The sequence below is a fragment of the Ruditapes philippinarum genome, unplaced genomic scaffold, assembly GCF_026571515.1.
Source record: "Ruditapes philippinarum isolate M1 unplaced genomic scaffold, ASM2657151v2 ctg1099_1_1_1_1, whole genome shotgun sequence".
NCBI classification, from domain to species: domain Eukaryota; kingdom Metazoa; phylum Mollusca; class Bivalvia; order Venerida; family Veneridae; genus Ruditapes; species Ruditapes philippinarum.
Window position 1 is genome coordinate 31,300 of NW_026862937.1, and position 20,850 is coordinate 52,149.

Consider the following 20,850-nt stretch of genomic DNA (forward strand, 5'->3'; position numbering starts at 1 on the left):
CAATATGATTGATCCCTATTCTTACCTATTATTTGAATAACAATAGATTTAACCACAGACATGTGTTCTTTTGTTAACAAATAGGTTGTTTGTAATGCACTTATATGACAATTAGAACTAGTAAAGTTAGGATCAGAAAGGTAATTTAACAAAACTAGGCACTTTTTTGAGCACAAATGTAAATTTAGATATTTTTTTCTTCATATAAACATGACATATTAAGAAATTTTAGATCATATATAAAAGACTAAAGAATCCAGTTCATAGACACTTGCAAAAATAGGCAATCATACCCTGGCATGGTTCTTTAATTTAATGAAATGTTCCCTGACAAAAAGACATGTCCCTTTTTACACAAGTCAATAAATGAAAAAAAACACACACAACTGGCAAGTAGCTAAATAAGGTGAAGAAATGAAGAAAGAAAATACACCTCTTATAACAAATTTAAACCTATATCATGTATATGCTAAACAAATACAGTTTTTCTTATTTCTTATCAATTAAATTTAATAAAATCTAATAAGTAATATATGCTTAGTCATTTAAATAAAAAAACAGGAATGTAGAAAAAGGGGAGATAACAACGAAAAAATGAACACTGCAATATATCGTGAAAGAAAGAAAGGAAAAAACATGAAATGTGAACCTCCCTTATCTGAACAGAAAGCCTATGAAAAAAAAAACTAACAAAATTAAACATTAAAAACAATATATGTAAAAACAAATTACAAAATATTAACAACATAATGGCACCTTAATGCAATAACTGATTAACTCCTATTAAATCAAAAAGGACTTATGCCGTTACTGCACTAAGGTGACAAATAATACAAAAACAACATCTATGGCAATCTGACAAAAACAATTTCAACTATAATAAATGGCTACTTTTAAATAAGGACGGCATAAAGTAACACATTCATGTTACCAAATTAACTTTTAAGACATCCTATATTTCTATAATGGACTCATCCTTCTTTGAATTTGGAACTGTCAATTTTTGGTTTAAGGGGATTTTTTTATATAATTGTTAACATTAACCCTTTGACAGCTTGCTGGAACTGAAAGTGATAAGCCCATGCCACCAGTATATAGCCAGGCCAGCCTGCACATTGGCGCCGTCTTACCAAACTCTATACTGTTGGCTGACTGACTTAAAATTTTCAACATGACATCCCAGCATTGATAATGGACAGTTCCAAAAAAATGGAAGCTGGACAAGTCTGTTTGAAATTTCAGCAGGAAAAAAGTTAAGCATAGGACACAGTCATACTCTATACCAATGGTATAGGCAAGCTGTAACTGTTAGTTTTCATTACTTTAAATTCTCCTTCATGGAATATTTAACAAATTATTGTTACTTAAAACCAACATTTTCAAACTTTTGTTTCTTAATAAAAAACTGTGTGTTTGATATGTATCATCTGAAAGCATGCTTATAGAGCTTTTTATATAAATATCACATGCTTACAAAGGTTTTAACATAAATATCACTTGCTTACAGAGGTTTTAACATAAATATCACATGCTTACAAAGGTTTGAACATAAATATCACATTATGGCAAGTCATAACAAAACATATGTTTCAATTTTGTATACATGTTGTGATGATATGACAATATAGTGTAACCATTTATGATATTTTTAGCAGCATTCCATTTTTCCCAGCATGCCAAAGGGTTAATACAACAACATTCCCTCAGCCCTCTTGCACCATTAATCCCACCCTCTGTACTATTCCACATGTATACATTACAAATGTCTATAAAACAAAGACTGTGTGAACAATAATCACAGACATGTGACTAGCTTTTCTAGAGAAAAAAAAAGATTTAACTAAAAGAAAAGTATAATAATTAAAACAAAATATTAAAAAAAAAACAAGAAACTAACCAATAACCCTTACTAAGTTGAAACCAAAAACAAGAAAGCCTCTGCAGCAGTGAGGGGCAAGTTGTTTGAAGTAAACAACCTAAACTACAAGGTCAGAGGCCCGACCTAAATACTGTGTCTGGGCAAAAGTATCTAGCTGAACCAACAAAATGTCTAGAAAGAATTACCATATTGTTTCATAATATTTGCAAAGCATTTCTTTTATGGTATACTTTCCTCCTCCTTCTTAAAAGATTTTCATATGTAACAAACTACCTTGATTTTTTTTGTCTGTTTTAAATCCAATTGAGGAATTAAGTATTTACATACACGTATTCTTGAATAAATGCAGATTTCTGGAAATGTACATGAATTAAATTAAACACATGATTTAATGAAAAATTTGAAGGTTGAATAGCTTCTTTTTCCCCCTAGTATATGCATGATATAGAGCTTCAAATTATATTTTTACACATTCAAAATAAACAAGCAAATTCATGTTCAACCATACGTCATAGTTGATTGAAAATTTTTAATTAAACATTTTCACCAAGTTTTTAAAAAATGTTTCAACAATATATTAACAAAATATAAATATAAAAAGAGTAAAATAAAAACAACTAAAGGCAGTAGAGAAAAGTAATTTGAAGTTGAAAAATGTCCGATAAATCAAAATTAAAAAAAAAATTGCCCATTGATTGTATAAAAATGTTCTTTGTTACTTTGACAACTAATTATGAGCAGAATTATGAAATATATTGTACAAATATGAGCAGGCTGGATTCAGGTCAAAGGTCAATACTTCTGATTGTATTCATCACTTATAAGGTTAAGAAAGCACTGGCGTTTCTGAAATAAACAAAAATAGATAGAAATTATAAAATTATATAACCAAAACAACTACATCTGCGGATGTTTCTTAATTAAAATTTCACCATTTTCATGTTGAAGTGTTGAAATCTGCTTAAGCTGGTGCTAGGGGGCATGGATATTACCTTACAGGAATATGAATTTTAAATGAAAATTTTAAAAATAAAATCTGGTTTTTTTTAGCCCAAATAAAGCTGTTCTTGGCACTATTAAAGTGACATTGTACTTATTTTCAGCATAGTTAAATATAAAATTGGACATGATCATAGCAAAATGGGAAGTTATTTTTACTTTAACCTATACAAACACAATTTACACTTTAATGGATATAATTCCACTTTAATTTCAAACTCAAGACAAGGGAAGTAACCTCTACATAAAATATCTAAGATACTAATCAATACATAAAAATTCTAACAATTTTTAGCACAGAAGAACAATCTTTTTTGTTGTTTTGCCTCCCTGACTTTGACCTCCATAAAACTTTAAGCCACCCACCCCCCATGGGTGCAAGTACATGCAAGACACAACATCTTAAACATCTTATATAATTGTGACAAATACAGAAGCACAACAAGAAACAGCAACTAAGTTTGACAAAATAATTACACTGTATGAATATATGTTCACCAGTAAATTTTGTGTCTTAGTCTAAGATGAATGGGAGGGATACAAAATATTAATGTAGATACTATTTTTGCATTGTGATGTGTGGAACTGCAGACATACATTTTGCATATAACAAAGTCTATCATTTGACATATTTCTTGTTCATTTGTTTAGTTTTTTTTTGTTGTTTTTTTGTTGTTGTTGTTTTTATTGTTTTGTTTTTTGTTTGTTTTTTGTTTTTTTTTTTTTTTTTTATTTATTTTTTGTTGGTTTTTTTTTTTTTGTTTTTTTTTTTTGGGGGGGGGGGGGGGGGTTACGTCACACCAACACTGTACACCAGCTTTACTGGTGGAGGAAGACATCAGGTGCCCCTCTGTGTGTTATTTCAGACAGAAACAACCACCTAAGTAGAACCACCAACATTCTATAAGCTTGCTGCAGCAGCTGGATAGTTTTCTCACATATAAAAATCTGAAGATGCTTGCACATCTCCAACCTACAACAGTGAGAGGCAAGGAAATTGAAGTCAACGACCTTAACCACTCAGCCATGGATGGTCCCTGAATATTTTGTAGTGTAAAATGGTAAATAATACAAAAATTATTACCATAGGTGATGGCAAACATGTTCCAAAAGCTTCTAATAATAATGGTTCATCTTTTATTGCTTGTTCGAAATCTGCATATGATAAACGGCTGTCATGGTCAAGATCCTGTAAAATAATGAGATAAATGATGATATAAAATAATGAGATAAAAAATGAGATAAATAGAAAGATAAATAATGAGATAACATAATGAGATAAAATTAATTAAATTAAATTTATGAAAAATATATGAAAATACAGAAAAATTCTGTGTTACTTATTGACATGAAAATCCTTTTTTGATAAAACATTCAACAATTCATACATACATGTCAGTGTTATGCATTTATGTATTGATATATGAATTAACTCTGACACATTTTCAGTAGTAAAGTCTCCGAACTATGATACATTATTGAGAGATAACCTACCATCATTTTAACACATATTTCCACCAATTCTTTAATACCTTCTTCTGGATCCTCTTCAGTTGGTTGCTACAATTTTAGGAAAGAAAGGACATGTTCAGTATAATTTACACATCTAGAGTGTTTACAGTGTACCATGAAGCACCTCAATATTTGCTTAGGAATTTTACTTCAACCACTTTTATTTTACATTACAACTGATGTATATGGCTAGGCCTATCAAAATAACACATCCTTTACATGCTGAAGCCTGCATGGTATAGAAGGTAAGCAGTTCAATCCATGTGCAGACTGATGCTTGAAATAATGCATTAAGAGGTATTTGACTGTTTTGAATGGCATTTGGTCGATTGGACAACCTGTCAGGCTTGTAATTTAAGGACTGCAGGCCACATTAGTTCGGACCCAGTCAGGGACAAGCCGTTGTTTCCTAGAACAAGAAATTTTACATTCATTGCTTAGTGCTGATTGCTTCAAGAGTCATTCAATAAGCTTATAGCTTCCAATACAAATCAAACTAAAATAAATTTGTATAAATTATATTTGATTTTTTCCTCTACGAATAAAGATCCAGACAATAGAAAGTTTTCAAATATAGTCACAGTGTACATTGTCTGTACAACTAAAAACTTTATACATGTACATAATTTGATATTTACCTTCACCATACTGTTTTTGAGTAACTGATACATTTCTTCTCTCGAGATGTAACCATCTTGATTTAAGTCATATGTCATAAATGTATCTGTAAATATAAAATCATTATGTGTGAAACAGAAAATTAATGAATGAAAGTATAGTGTACTACAAAACTGTTGTTTGTGCAAATAAATTTACAAAAGTATCTTTATATTCAAAACTGTTGGGTGTGAAATATCAATTTAATATTACCTACAAATACATTTTGAACTTACTGGTCCCCTCAGCATTAAACAAAATTTTACTCTTCTAATACTGCTATTTTTTCTCAAAAAACATTTAATGAAAAAGGATAAAGGATAGCAATATTATTGTAATGTATCAAAGTTTTATTAAAATCAAAATGTCATTTTATAACAATTTCATACAAAAATGCTAAAACATTATTTTTCAATAATTAAATATACATATTGTTATAAATTTGAATCAATTCACAATAAAAAAAAAAAATAAATAAAAACATATGTACCATATGAAACAACTTACATTTTGTTAATTCTTCTATATCCCCTTTTAAAAAGACTGACAGTCCAAGAACCCATTCATCTTGATTAATATGGTTGTCACTGTCTCTGTCAAATGCACGGAACACTGAAAATACCAAACATAACATACAGATGAGTTTTTTTTTTTGTTTTTTTTTTTTTGGTGTATATCAAACTGATTTTTCTAGCAGGTGCTAGATAATGCAATCTTGCATCTCAGTTATAACAGAAAATGTGAATTTATATGCTTCTTTAAAGGCCCATTATAACCCAGAAATGTTTTTATTTTTATTCCTCAAAAGCTTTTTATGTTAATGTCCTGTTACAGTTTCCAAAAAGTTACTCATTGACCAATACCTGATCCAGCTTTTGACTCTGTTCCCTTTTGAAAATTTTGTAGTTATATCAATTTAGTATTTTGTATAGAAGTCTACTACTTTATTTACATTTTTATGATTTTAAAACAAATAATTTCACAATCCTTGCTACTTTCTTCGGGTAATAAACATGAAACATGTTCTAAAATATTACTTAAACATTGCAAAAATAAGTTTGCCAATTCTAAAGAAGGAACCAATTTTTTTTATTTCTGAGGCATAATGTGGCTTTAAGAAATAAAGCTTTTAATAAAATTTTGATTATTTTAAAATAGGGATGGCAACGAATACCAAAATCAATACTCGAGTACTCGGTCATTTTTCCGATCGAGTACTCGGTTACTCGGATGATTTCCAATGATCTTTAAAGTTTTATCACACAATATCAACACCGTCTGCATGCTACTTTCGTTTTCTATTTTAATTCATAGAATTCGTAACTATAGATAGGACTGCAAGAAATACATATATAAATATAAACATAAGAATACAAATTTTCCCCCTAAAATACAGGATGAATTTGAAGCGCAAATACGCTTCAACGGATAGAAAATTCCGTATTATGTTAGTGGCAAATAAAGTACCAGATGGAAGTGCCAGACTATTTTTGACGTTGGTTGTATAAACGTAGCATTTGGAAACGGAAACGAAAATTATAAAAGGCGTGGCTGGTTTTGCAAAAACAAAACGTATTCATCCGTCGGTCATAAATTTATTTCTTGACAGGTACATTTCATTTTCTGAAATTTCTTATAGAAGTGTAATATTATGAAAATCATTTGTAATTCAAACGAAAAGGAAAAATATGTTGAAGTAGCTTTCTGAGCTTATGCATTTTTCTCTTCGGAATAGCGAGATATCAATTTTTCCACCGCTGCTCGTAGCAAAATACAAAGCTACAACATAATATTCTGTATATATTTACGTTTTAATAATAAACAAGTTTCGGCTACAAATTGTCTAATATTTAAAGGTGATTAAATATCATAAGAGGCCGAATGACGTAAACGCCACAGGACTGTGTTCAATCCCATACGCGTGTCAAACTGCTGATCGCCTTGTTAAACTAACGATATCATTTTCACACCTCTGCAAGAATGTTTTGATTGCATTTAACAAGTTTTTGTACAGATACGTGTACATTTCTGAACTAATCTTTCTAAATCGCAGAAAAGTAGAAATTAAATGTTTTTTTTCCGAGTAATCGAATATCAATTTTGTTAACCGATATTCGGACGTTCGATCGAGTACTCGGTTAACCGGTTACTCGTTGCCATCCCTATTTTAAAACTATAATAAAAATCTAAAATGCAATAAAACTAAAAAATCACTTGATGCTGTCCCCAGTGATTTTTCTCGTTTAATTGGGAAGAGGCCTTAGCCTCATGATTTTGGGAAAAACTATCGCTAAAATTGCTTATTTGGGAAGAAAAAAGCAGGTTTAAGTTCAGATTTTTGGGAAAACTGCATGATTTTAAAGAAAATTTCAATTGGGAAGAGGCCCTTTTTCGGAGTCTGTTTTATAAGTAGGAAAATCACTGGTCCCACATAAGAATCTACAGTTCCAAATATAAAGTAAGACAAATCTATTATCTAAATTTCAGTTTCTAAAGGATTAAGAGAAAAAACTCTCTTAGGACAAAGAAATGCATGGATAGTATTTGAAAAGTTCAAAACAACATTATGTCACGAATCTTCAAAACATGTTACAACAGCTTTGCAATGAACCCTTGCTCTATCATTCTAAACCATTATTTTTATTATAGGACCCAAATATAATAAATATGTTATGCAACATTAGGAACTAAGTTATCACAAAACAGACTTTATACAAGTAAATAATTTTGCAAACTTTCAGCTTTCTAAGTGGTCCACGCACTCTACACATCCCTAGCAAAGAGCAAAATCATTTTTATTTCAAACCAGTTGTCCCTTTTCCAAGGAATTATCATCTGTTATGAGTGTAAATATTTAGGTAAATGCTTCAATTTGCTTGAAACAAAGGAAGTTGGCCAGAAATGTAAATATTTAATGAGCATCTGAACTGTGTGCTGTACAAGACATTTTTTATCAAGTTTGAGGGTTTCTAAGTGCTAAAAGTAAATAGCAGTTGGTGTGATTAAAACATTGGTGCAAATAAAAGACAAGTATATTTGTTAGGTTTTACCATGCACCAACACAGTAGAGGTCATATGCGTAAATTAGGTTAAATGGAAATAGAAACACAAAAAAAAATTTTAAAAATTTTTGTATTTTTTTTAAATTGCCAAAAGGGATTGGCAAAAAAGGGTGAAAACATGAAAAAAAAAGGGGAAAAACAACCTTTAAATAATCCCCTGTATTTTGTCAGTTCTTTTCCGTGGCTGACAAACGGCCTGATACACTATGGCGAAATGGTGATTTTCCCAACATTACGGGTGTTTAAAACTGGTTGAAAAGGGCCCTAAGGTCCCCCTGTGTGATCATATTTTGGGGCCAGGGAAAGGACAGTCTTAAACAGAACCACTAAACTTTAAGGGAAAAGGGCTTTTGGGGATAGCTTCCCACATTAAAAAATCAAAAAATCCCTGCAGGTTTTTTGAACACAAAAAGTAATAATGAATGTTTATACCTCTGTCCATTAACATGTCATCTGTCATGCCAAACATGTTATGAAGAATGTCTCGAAACTTCATTCTGTCAAGTTTCTTGTTGGTAGCACCTTCAACATATTTGTTATACATTGATAAAAGTTTCTCAATCTCTGCCTTTTGAACTGGAAAAAAAAGAAATATTTTCTTTTCAAAACATATCTACATGTAATGGAATAACTTACACATTACGCAATCTAGATATTCACATGAAGTGCGGGGTAGAAGATGTTTGGTGAGTTTGAACATGTGTTTATGTGTTATCATCAAATAAGTAAATTGAAGAGTGCTAAAAAAATAATAATTCATCTTTGAATCTTATTATACTACATAATCCATAAATACATATCCTTCAAAAATTTAATTTTAAACTTGACAAATTTTGAAAGAACAAACCAGTAAAAAAACAATATTATCGAAAGTCAAAAGATTAGTCACACTAACGGATTTTGCGCCATAAAATTGCTTTTGAAATTGGGAAAACATTTGGTACCTTTTGAAACCCCCTCTTGTGAAATAGTTATTACTCTAAATCAATGCAAATTACAAATTGATAAACATGTTATTTAAGATTATATTAAAATATGAATTATTTTTCTTTAAAATGTCCTTAAAAACAGAATTAAGAATTAAATATGTCTAAGTTGAATTATTTCACTTTAAAATGGCCCGATACTCTTCCCCAACACCCCTAGCTATCTATCTAAAGAAAATTGTCAGTTAACTATAAAAAATACAAACCAATGTGTTTAAACATAACTCATTTGTAATTAACACAGTCCTCAAGGACAATTTATGCAAGTTTCATACCCCTGCACAGGCATCAAATAGTAATATACAAGTGTCATCATAATCAGAAATAAACATACTAGATCATTTTTAGTTTGGGGAAAAACCTAGTTGTAATGTGTACCTTCACATTAAACTTGAATTTTGAAATATGAAAAGGAAAAAAAATGTTTTAAAAACAAACCAGTTTATAGGGCCCAAAAACCCCGTGGGGTTATGATTTTTATTCAATTTCTGAAAACCCCCGTTTCCCTTTAAAAAAAAAGGAAGATGTCAACTACCCCGTTTAAAGGGATTTTTGTCCCTTAAAAAGGGGGAAAAAAGATTTTTTTTTCAATTTTTAAGAAATTACTGTCTTCACAATCAAAGCAGTTTATCTTTTTCATACCCCTAATTTTCAGTTTGGGTTTTTTAGGGGCATGTAATTAAAAAATTTGGAAAATTTGGGTTTCAGTTAGGGCAGTTAACATAAATTTTGGATAGGGAGTGTGGGGAGGTGGGGATGTCCGTAATCCCGGGAAAATCCCTTCCCGGGAAAAAACGAGATTTAAAACCCGGGGAAGAAAAGAGAACGATTCCTAGCCGCCATCTTGTAAGAAGGTAATTAGAACGGCAAGATAAATCCGAAGAATCTGAGAGATATAAATGGGTCATCCGTACAGGGAAAGTGTTTTCAAGGTAAGCAGAACACTTTAATGGTGGCAGCGGCTATTCGAATTCACGTCAACTTCGTAGGAATTCTACGCAATCCGGAGGGTAAACCAGCGATTTTCTCAACCATAAAAACTTTGGTTTTCAAATATTGAAATCTAAGTATTTCCAATATTTGGGAGGGGGAAAAGGGACTGTTGGTTTGGATTGAACATGCACTGTACGTTTAGATGATTTAATGTGGAAATTTGCTAAAATTGAGTATTTAGAGTACTCTTTTGGTAAGTTTAGAAAACTTCGGATATTCGGACTTACGACGCATGCGCATCGGAAAGCTAAGCTTCCGCCCAGGATCAGTTTCGCACGTGAAAACTGTGCCAGTTCAGCATTATATTTAAAATATTTTTGGAATAATATTTGGGTTAAATTTTTTTGGTATATTTTCAGCGGTTCAGTATAATTGATTGAATTTATTTGCATTGTTGTTTTTCAAGGTCAATACACAAAGTAGATGTACTCTTGTTTGATTTTTGTTTGTATTGTATATAGTTGAAGGCTAAGTCTCACTATATATTTAATTTTACAATTACAGGCACAGATCCTCATTGTAGTTATAAACAACAAAGTCAGATTTTTGTATTTTATTTTCGTTATTGATTTTTGAATTACTTAGTAAAAATTCTATCATAATTTTAATCTGAATTGTTTTAATAAATGTAAATTATTTTTCGGAAAGGAAATAATTGTCTGTAATACATTAAAGTATTTCGAGATGTAAAATAATTGCAAGGTCTCTGCTGGGTCCCTAACCGACTGATTGACTTGACATATTTAGCTGAACTTCACTGAATCCAAATTGGCAACGAATTATAACTAATTCCTGCATTAGTCGTCGTTAATATCCTTTTGGGCTTACCAAGTAAGAACAAAAATTAATGGCAGGGTGCAGCGAAAAGAAAATTTGTGTTAATTTTGGCTTTTCGAAAGAGGAACTCTCGAAGGATTCCGGCAATAAGTTCAAGAATAAGCTGAGTCTATTATTACAATCCGTTAATAGTGGAGGGAAATATAAACACTCGGAGTGCTGCAAGACATGTTGAGCGCACTTTAGATAAAGAAGGAAGTAGGCTCGCTTGGACTTCTCCCCAAGTGAGGGGTTGCCAAAATTAGAATTGGGGGGAATATACTACCTAAAGTACCATCTTCGTCAAGGAAAGATTCTGGTGAAGGAGGGGACAGTCGAGCAATTTTGGACAGCTTGTTGGAAGTTCAAGAAAAAGGGAACTTCAATGAAGATGCTGAGGAGCCCGACAAGATTCCTTCAAGAAATGATTGGCAAGAAGTACAAAAAGTCTTGAAAGTAGCCAAAGATATCATTCGCGCCAAAAATGCAAGTAGTGCGGTTGACCCCCTGTCCTCAAAGGCCAAGTCTTTAAGAGGTGGGGCGCGTCCCAAGCTAAATACAGCTGCTAGGTATGATGATTCTTCAAGTGATGAATTATCTGGACTGAGTAGACAATCTTCTCCGCAACCTAGAGTTAAACATAGCGCGAAAAAGTCCGAAACTGCAGCATTTATTCGGAGTCTGCCGAAGAGGTTGCAGTATGATGGAAAGGGAAACTGGCTGGCATTTAAGCAGAAGTTCTTTCGTTATGCTAACGCATGCGATTGGACGTCAGACGAATGCCTTGATGGTTTATGCTGGTGCCTGACTGGAAAAGCCGCTGACTATCATGCAATCATCGTGGAGAGAGATGGCGATATTTCTTATCGGAAGCTCTTGCAGAAACTGGAGATGAGATTTGGTTCCAGGGAACCTGCTGAAACAGCCCAAGTGTGTTTCCACCAATCTTCACAGCTGCAGGGGGAGTCTCTTGATGATTGGGTAGATAGGGTCATGACCCTGGCGACAAAATGCGTTCAAAGACCTGCCTGAATACTATTCCAATAGGCAGACAGTGAGCAAGTTTTGTGAGGGTCTGGTAGACAAAGATGCCGCGGTAGCCGTAGCCATGGATAGACCTCAACCATGGAGGAGGCAATGAATAAAGTCCACTGGTATCAGCACCTGCATCAGTCAGTTTATGGCCGTTCTAAGAAGAGGGCTAGTAAAGAAGTTGTTGACGATGGCGCTAATGTGTTTGCCCTAGAAGAAGCTCCTGAGGTTGCGCAAGCCAACGCTGCTCCATCTCAGTTGAGTTCTTTGGAAGTGGCAATTGAGAAGCTTCAGAGATGTTTTGACAACATGATCCTGAAACTAGATGAGGAGAACACTTCTCAAGGAAGAAGCAGATGGCCTAGAAGAAACTTGTTGTTTCGGTTGTGGAAAAGAGGGTCATTTCAAGTCTGACTGCCCCTCACTGCAATAAAAAAATCAAATAAAAAGGGGAGGAGGTAGTATGTGTTCTTCCGTTAGCGCCAGATTCTCAAACCAGCGTCATTTCATGCTAAGCATGGAGTGAGACCAGGTTTGTGAAGGAAACAGTCATGGACTAAGTTCCATGCTGGATGTATTCTCGATGTAGACAGCATGTAAAAGAAACATTAGCAAGTGTATTGCAGAACAGTTCAATTCGAGGCTCATTTGGTTATTGCTGGGAAAGAAGTAACACAGACAGTTTAAGCCAGGTCGAGGAGGGTTGTTCCATAGCAACATAATCCTATGTGTTTGTCAGAAGCATGTCAAAGCTGCATTGTCACTAATACCGGTATCGGGCATTGTACGAGTATGTTTCTGGGGTCGAACTGAGGAAACTGCCTTGTGGGGGGATGTGATCATTGCGCAAGGGTTGACTTGGACCTCATCATGAGGGACGTAGATGTGGCAATTCTCTTGGTATTGCAAGGTGTGTGAAGATGAAGTTTGACCGTGACAAGTCATAAGGTATCATCACAATAATGTCGATAACCAGGTATCACGAGGTGTGCGAAAGATGAAGTTTGACGAAAGTCATAAGGTATCATCGCAATAATGCTGATAATCTGGAAGAGATTTGCGGATCCATTGTATCGTCGGCAATTCCAAGGTCACAAGGGTCGCAAAGGTTCACAAGGAAGCAAATGTCCAAATGTGTTGGGGTTGTAAAAACGCACAGAATCAGGTCAATGGTGCTAAAGTTTAGTGTGTTTGAAGGATGCTGTTAAAGAATTGTGAGCAGATTATTGAGAATACAGATGATGCTCTTGTGTGGAAGGGAAATAGGGCACAGTTTTGAAGTAGTCAGGGGTTGTCATAACATTTTTCGCAGAAAAGGTTTGTTTTTGAACTTGAGGCGGTCATTCCTTCTGTCCTTTATCGAAATGCAATAACAAAGATGTTTTCTTAATTTTGAGGCGGCCCATAATGCATTTGAGAACAGGGGGCATTTTGGGGCCTCCTGCCGCCTCTTAAATGACATACCTGTGAGTAGTGGAACAACTTTCGGCTAGGGAAGCTGTAGAGTAAACTTCCGCAGCATGCTAGCTATTCTAAGAGCTAGTGCTGGGTATTGTTACCGTAAGTTTGCCAAAGTCATTAAGTAGTTCTAAGTAGGTCCTGGGGCATAAGTCCCACTGGCTTGAATAAGGAACAGTACTTATAAATAGACTAAGTTCTATTGAGGTACATGGGCTATACTAAAGGTAAGATTCCCAATAAGTAGAAAGGTTCTTCAGATGAGTCAGGATATACCATCAGGTGGTCTCTAGGTGTTGCAGTGACCAGGGCCAGGTTTAAGAAGAGTGTTCTTCTGGTATGGCAGGGGTCAAGATAGTGCAAGTCATGTGACGACATGTGGATTTGCATTTGCAGCATGAAAGAATGGATGGTCATGGGTAGGTTGGCACAACGGGTCCTGTTCTGAAGATACAAGAAGAGAAAAACTGAGGTTACAGCCAAACCAGCTGTAGTCCTTTGATGCTGTTGGGAAATCTTATTAAGAAATAACAGAAGCCTGTGGGATAATTTAACAAGTACAAATGTGCAATGCTAAGTTTGTTGCTTTCTTGTTCTGTGTTAATGTGGCTGCTGTGGTGTAAAAGGTAGCTCCATAAATCTTTAGTTAACACTCAGGGTGTTGGTATGGAGGTGTAAGCTGCAATCGGCTTAGGAACTGGACGCTGGCCGATGTTAAAAACAGTGCCCAGGAAGGTAAGATATCTAAGATATCAGTTATCCAGTTAAGCTATCTGTCAATAACTTGTCAGATAGGCATTGGCAGATTACTGTTGCACAGGCTAATGCCTGCCCACTTATAATCTGTGTTTACAGGCCAACGCCTATAAAGGCGGTTTTGTGGTACTGGTTTGAAACCCAGGAGTGGACTTGAATCTCGGGGTCCCGCACTTCCAGTGAGAGGACTTCATCTTTAAAAGCGGGGGGGAGTGTGGTGAGGTATGGTAGTGTAACCGTAATCCGGAACATACCGTTCCCGGAAGGTACGAGATTTAGTCCGGGCAAGACGAGAACGATTCCTAGCCGCCATCTTGTAAGAAGGTAATTAGAACGGCAAGATAAATCCGAAGAATCTGAGAGATATAAATGGTCATCCGTACAGGGAAAGTGTTTCAAGGTAAGCAGAACACTTTAGCAGTTAAACTGCATGTATTTTAAACTCTTAAAAGGCTAGCATTGCTTCCAGATGTTCTAGCCAAATGTGAGTCACATACGCTAGTCTATACCATGTAGAGGCTATCCGTATGGTATTATTTTCAATGATAAATAAAGGACAATAATGACAGAGTGTATACAGTCTAGATACTGGAATAGACCCAGGGCCAGGATCATTGCTTTTTCTTAAGTGTATTACATACAAATTTTACTTCTGCAAATATACATATACTAAGGGATCTAATCCAAGTGATTGCCATGTAGTCATACACGATTCACGTGCGGTTAGACAGGAGACAGGACCACCAACATCTTTTTAGCAGACACGAAGAGCAGACACGAAGAACGGAAGTTAAACAGTTAAAGAGTTAAAACACGCCAGCGAAATTATCTATATTCTACTTACAATGACAACCACCGCTCCCATCTTTGTCTTTTTTCTTGCTCAGCTTATCGATGAGTTTTGCCTGCTCTTGGCGTTTGGAAGACATGGTTGTCTGATGGCAAAATTATCGATATAAGCCAAATTCAAGAGAATTTTTAATGTCTTTTAACAACCGGATGTATACTTGTTGTTAAGTACAATGCGCATGCGCAAGTTTATTAATCTCAACGTGTAAAAAATACCAACAAGGAATTATATTTACTTGAAAGCAGCAAAAATTTAACGTATTAAATAAAGATGTTGTACGTTATATTGATATTCATTGATGATAAAAAATAATAATCAAAACTGTATTGCTTGAAACCAGCTATTTGAAATCAGTTCACTTCTTTTTGTAATATTCTTTAAGTGGGGAATTGGCCTATTGATTAGAACTCAAGAGATCATGTGGCCTAGCTCTACTCTTGTCACATGATGTTAACACGTTTTCTCGGTATGAAGACACCTAATCCACCTCGTTCACTCCCAAAGTATGCAGTTCCTGCAAATAAGGATGTCACCAGATCATCAGTTCATCCCCTCATTTATCATATTCTAGAAAGTGGTCCATATGTTGAGTCTTTGTTTGGCATATCTTCAAGGTAAATATGTTAACATTAAACGAGCTTCTATCTGTTATTATGTTTATTATATATTAGCATCATTATTGCCAGAGTAATAGACTTGGCAGAAATTAACGACAGACATTAAAACAAAAAAAATTGAATATTGTATCATTGATCGCCAAAGCATTTGACGCAGATAGAATCTTGCCATAATATATTCAAAGAGACTTATCTTGATCCTAAAATCTGTCGATCTAATCCTACAATAAAAGCGTTAATATCTATGAATATTAAATTCAAAACATCTAAAATGTCGGTCAGTTAATAAAGGTTCTCTTTGATGAGAATTATCTTTTCATTATAAACTATGTTACCGGTTCAGTGGCCTTAATGTTATTGACCTAAATCTATCAAAAGGCTAAAAGTCCATACTGATAGTATGAGTCACAAATTGTCTAAACGGAACCTTGGACGGGAAGACAAATAATTACTTACTTCTATTGACCTTACTACTATAATTAGTATGGGTTTTTTCTTTTGTTTTGGAGAACATACATGTATGTATGCTGCATTTGAACAGAACTTCAAGAATTGAAATAGAATATTTGCCTACCTGGTGTACAAAACACGATTCTTGTTTCTAAATTATAAAGTTAAACAGTTACAATATAGAAGTAAGAAAAACATGTGTTTGGTAAAAATATAATACCACAGAACCAAATAACTCTGAAAGATGATGCCCATCCAGTAACTATCTAATAAATAAGGAATCGAGAATGCAAAATATTAAATGAATTACTAACTTTGAAAATGGTAATTTGAGTATTCAATACTATTTTTACTGACCAGTAAATAGAAAGGAAAATATTATGAACTTGTTGAAAAAGAACAACATTTTAACTGTATAAAAACATTACATAAAAAAGTCTTACACATAAGTTTATGGCACATATTTTATAAGACAATTGTCTGCCATCTCAAGAAGATGAACAAAATTAAAAAAAAAAAGCTAACCTTTTTTTATTAAATTTAGAAAGAGTCGTACTCCAGTGAAAAAAACATGGTTGCTGTGTCGTTTTGTACTTCAAAATGAAATTCTGAAGATCTGTGGCATTTGTATTTTGAAGAAAAGAAAATTCAGGTTGCTGAAATGTTTTATTTACGTCTGGTTTGTTTAAAGAGAAGATAAATAGGGCAAGTGTATTCAAAATTTATATAATTTGCCAGAATCATGACAACGATTGGACAAAGTTCACAGCTTTTAAGATTCCAGGATCATGGATTAATATGTGCATGCACTTGCCGAAAAAGGTTCACCTTACAGCATAGATTTTCAAAATGCTTGAAGTGGAGAATAACCTTTAAAAAATGGTATAGTTATGGATTTTGCAAGAATTAATGCATTTTGATATGTTTGTAATAGTGTTAATGAGTATGAAGCCACTGATACAAGTAGAACTTGCAATTAAGTCCAACTTTTTAGGGTCTTCACGTGATGCAATCCTAGTCTTTAAATATCAAAGTGCAATAACAATTTTGTTTGTTAAGTAATCAAAACTCTTTTGTCAATAACAATGGAATTCAGCAAATGCAATCCATGACAGATGATGAAAAATGACAATGGTGTGACGATATCTGTGCAAAAGAGAAATGTTGGTAAAATAAAGTTTAAGAAATTGGGATAGAGCAAATTTTATTGCGTATCGCATTTAATGACGGCAATGAGTACACATGCATGTTTGCATATTTTATCATGTGATGTAATTAAATTGTCTAATATGATCTCGCTATGAAATTCGATACATAAAGTCCAAAGGGGTGTATTTGAATTGTTGTTCGTCATATTGTATGCTTTTGTGGTAGCTAGTTGTCAATTTTTTAAACAATATCTTCTCCTAAACCACATGACGGAGTTTGGTCAAATTTCACCTGAATGATTGTTAGGTGGCCCTCTACAAAAGCAATATAAATGTTTCCATATTTATAGCTAGCTCTTTCATCCCCTAGGGGCGTGTGCTTTCGGACAAACAAGCACAAAGCATCGGTTGAAGATCAGCAGAACAAGATATGTTTGTAAAACATGTATGCCCCCTATCAGCAGCCAATTAGTCATGTGATAAGGTTATTATGCATGACTTCTGACCCAGTGATCAAACAATTAATAAGGGTTATCAAGTATCTACTGGTCATGACCTTAACCTTTGACCCCTTGACCCAAAACTCAATAGGGGTCATCTGCTGATCACAACCAATCATCATACAAAGTTTGAAGTTCCTAGGCCTAAGCGTTTTTAATTAATTGATCGGAAACCGTTTTTACCTTCAAGGTCAATGTGACCTTGACCTTTGACCCCTTGACCCCAAAATCAATAGGTCATCTGCTGGTCATGACCAACCACCATGCCAAGTTTGAAGTTCCTAGGCCTAAGCGTTCTTAAGTTATTGATCAGAAACCGTTTTTACTTACAAGGTCAATGTGACCTTGACCTTTGACCCCTTGACCCAATACTCAATAGGGGTCATCTGCTGGTCACGACCAATTATCAAACAAAGTTTGAAGTTCCTAAGCCTAAGCTTTTTTAGTAAATTGATCGGAAACCGTTTTTATCTACAAGGTCAATGTGACCTTGACCTTTGACCCCTTGACCCCAAAATCAATAGGTCATCTGCTGGTCATGACCAATCACCATACCAAGTTCGACGTTTCTAGGCCTCAGGGTTCTTAAGTTATTGATTGGAAAGCATTTTTACCTACAAGGTCAATGTGACCTTGCCCTTTGACCCCTTAACCCTAAAATCAATAGGGGTCATCTGCTGGTCATGACCAATCACCATACCAAGTTTGAAGTTCCTAGGCCTAAGGGTTCTTTAGTTATTTATCGGAAACAATTTTTACCTACAAGATCAATGTGACCTTGACCTTTGACCCCTTAACCCCAAAATCAATAGAGGTCATCTGCTGGTCATGACCAATCACCATACCAAGTTTGAAGTTCCTATGCCTTAGGGTTCTTTCGTTATTGATCAGAAACCGTTTTTACCCAAGAGGTCAATGTGACCTTGACCTTTGACCCCTTGACCCCAAAATCAATAGGGGTCATCTACTGATCATGACCAATCACCATATCAAGTTTGAAATCCCTAGGCCTAAGGGTTCTTTCGTTATTGATCGGAAACAGTTTTTACCTACAAGATCAATGTGACCTTGACCTTTGACCCTTTAACCCCAAAATCAATAGGGGTCATCTACTGATCATGACCAATCACCATATCAAGTTTGAAATCCCTAGGCCTAAGGGTTCTTTCGTTATTGATCGGAAACAGTTTTTACCTACAAGATCAATGTGACCTTGACCTTTGACCCTTTAACCCCAAAATCAATAGAGGTCATCTGCTGGTCATGACCAATCACCATACCAAGTTTGAAGTTCCTATGCCTTAGGGTTCTTTCGTTATTGATCAGAAACCGTTTTTACCCAAGAGGTCAATGTGACCTTGACCTTTGACCCCTTGACCCCAAAATCAATAGGGGTCATCTACTGATCATGATCAATCACCATACCAAGTTTGAAGTTCCTAGGCCTTAAAGTTCTTTAGTTATTGATCGGAAACCGTTTTTGCTTACATGGTCAATGTGACCTTGACCTTTGACCCCTTGACCCCAAAATCAATAGGGGTCATCTACTGATCATGACCAATCACCATACCAAGTTTGAAGTTCCTAGGCCTTAAGGTTCTTTAGTTATTGATCGGAAACCATTTTTGCTTACAAGGTCAATGTGACCTTGACCTTTGACCCCTTGACCCCAAAATCAATAGGGGTCATCTACTGATCATGACCAATCACCATACCAAGTTTGAAGTTCCTAGGCCTTAAGGTTCTTTAGTTATTGATCGGAAACCGTTTTTGCTTACAAGGTCAATGTGACCTTGACCTTTGACCCCTTGACCCCAAAATCAATAGGGGTCATCTACTGATCATGACCAATCACCATACCAAGTTTGAAGTTCCTAGGCCTTAAGGTTCTTTAGTTATTGATCGGAAACCGTTTTTGCTTACAAGGTCAATGTGACCTTGACCTTTGACCCCTTGACCCCAAAATCAATAGGGGTCATCTACTGGTCAATACCAATCACCATACCAAGTTTGAAGTTCCTAGGCCTAAGGGTTCTTTAGTTATCACTCGGAAACCATTTGGTCTACGGACCGACGGACCGACAAGTGCAAAGCAATATACCCCCTTTTCTTCGAAATGGGGGCATAATGACGGGTGGAAAAATCAACGTACAATCAACTAGATATTAACGTTTACTTCTGAAATCTCTGATGATGTCCGGACTTATACCAAGACGAGTTGCAGTATTAATTGTCAAGGACGAGGATGGGTGAGCCCCTTGTGCCAGAGACGGTTATGAATAGCAGCCACTTAGCTGGCATAGGGCCATCTTGCCTCTCAGTATTGTCACAGTTTACAGTACCTTCAATGCCACAGTGGTCGCTCTTCATTGGCCTACTTTGCGGCTTAAAACCATTTCTTTGGGAAATGATCAAATCAAATTTACTGTAAGTGTATAACAGTGACATGTCCGGGGCTGTACTCTTTGTGTGAATGGACCGACATTGTGCACAAGTAGGTCACAGCAGCTGTTAAAAATACTTTAATTTTACAAATCTTTAAATCTCTCTTCAAAAACTTCTATGCCAGAGCTTACATATTTGGCATGTAGGATATGATCCATTACACGTTATAAAATCATGACCCTGGGGTCAGAATTTATCCTGCCCTGAGGCTCCTTGATAGGAAACACATTTAAATCTCATTCTCATGAGACTTCATGTCCTAGACTTTAGACAATTAGCGTGTTGAATTTCCTAGTGGATCTCTACGAGTTACACAAATCATGCCCATGACATGGCATGTGGTCAAAAATGGTCAGTCCAAAGCAAGGAATATTTATAACCTTTCCAGTTGAGCTAATACGTACCACCATGGCCTCTTCTTATAATTGTTTGCAGAGATTTCTGCCACACCAATGGTCATTGAAACATTTCAGTTTTACTGCTGAGGAAGGCCCCTTTGTGCATTTTCGGGCACAAACAGGCACCAGAGTAGAACTACTGACCTTCACAAAATTTATCTTAAAAATTGCCAAAAAATGTGATCTTGTCAACAACTTCATTGGTGACCCAGATTTTTAAAACTTTTTTCATAGCTTTTTTCATGGAACGGTGAAATATGAGGGAATTGATAAACAAAGATAAAACAAACCA

At 34.9% G+C, this 20,850-nt stretch overlaps 1 protein-coding gene across 1 annotated transcript; it reads right to left on the reverse strand.

Moving 5' to 3' along the window:
* Window positions 1-875: 875 nt before the first annotated feature.
* On the reverse strand, window positions 876-15,181 carry LOC132720660 (calaxin-like). Its single transcript, XM_060704832.1, has 7 exons — window positions 14,995-15,181; window positions 8,542-8,685; window positions 5,555-5,659; window positions 5,029-5,114; window positions 4,373-4,438; window positions 3,963-4,067; window positions 876-2,725 (listed from the first exon to the last, which is right to left on the reverse strand). The coding sequence occupies exons 1-7, from the start codon at window positions 15,077-15,079 to the stop codon at window positions 2,672-2,674; spliced, it is 645 nt and encodes a 214-aa protein (XP_060560815.1). The 5' UTR covers window positions 15,080-15,181; the 3' UTR covers window positions 876-2,671.
* Between the last annotated feature and the right edge of the window lie 5,669 nt (window positions 15,182-20,850).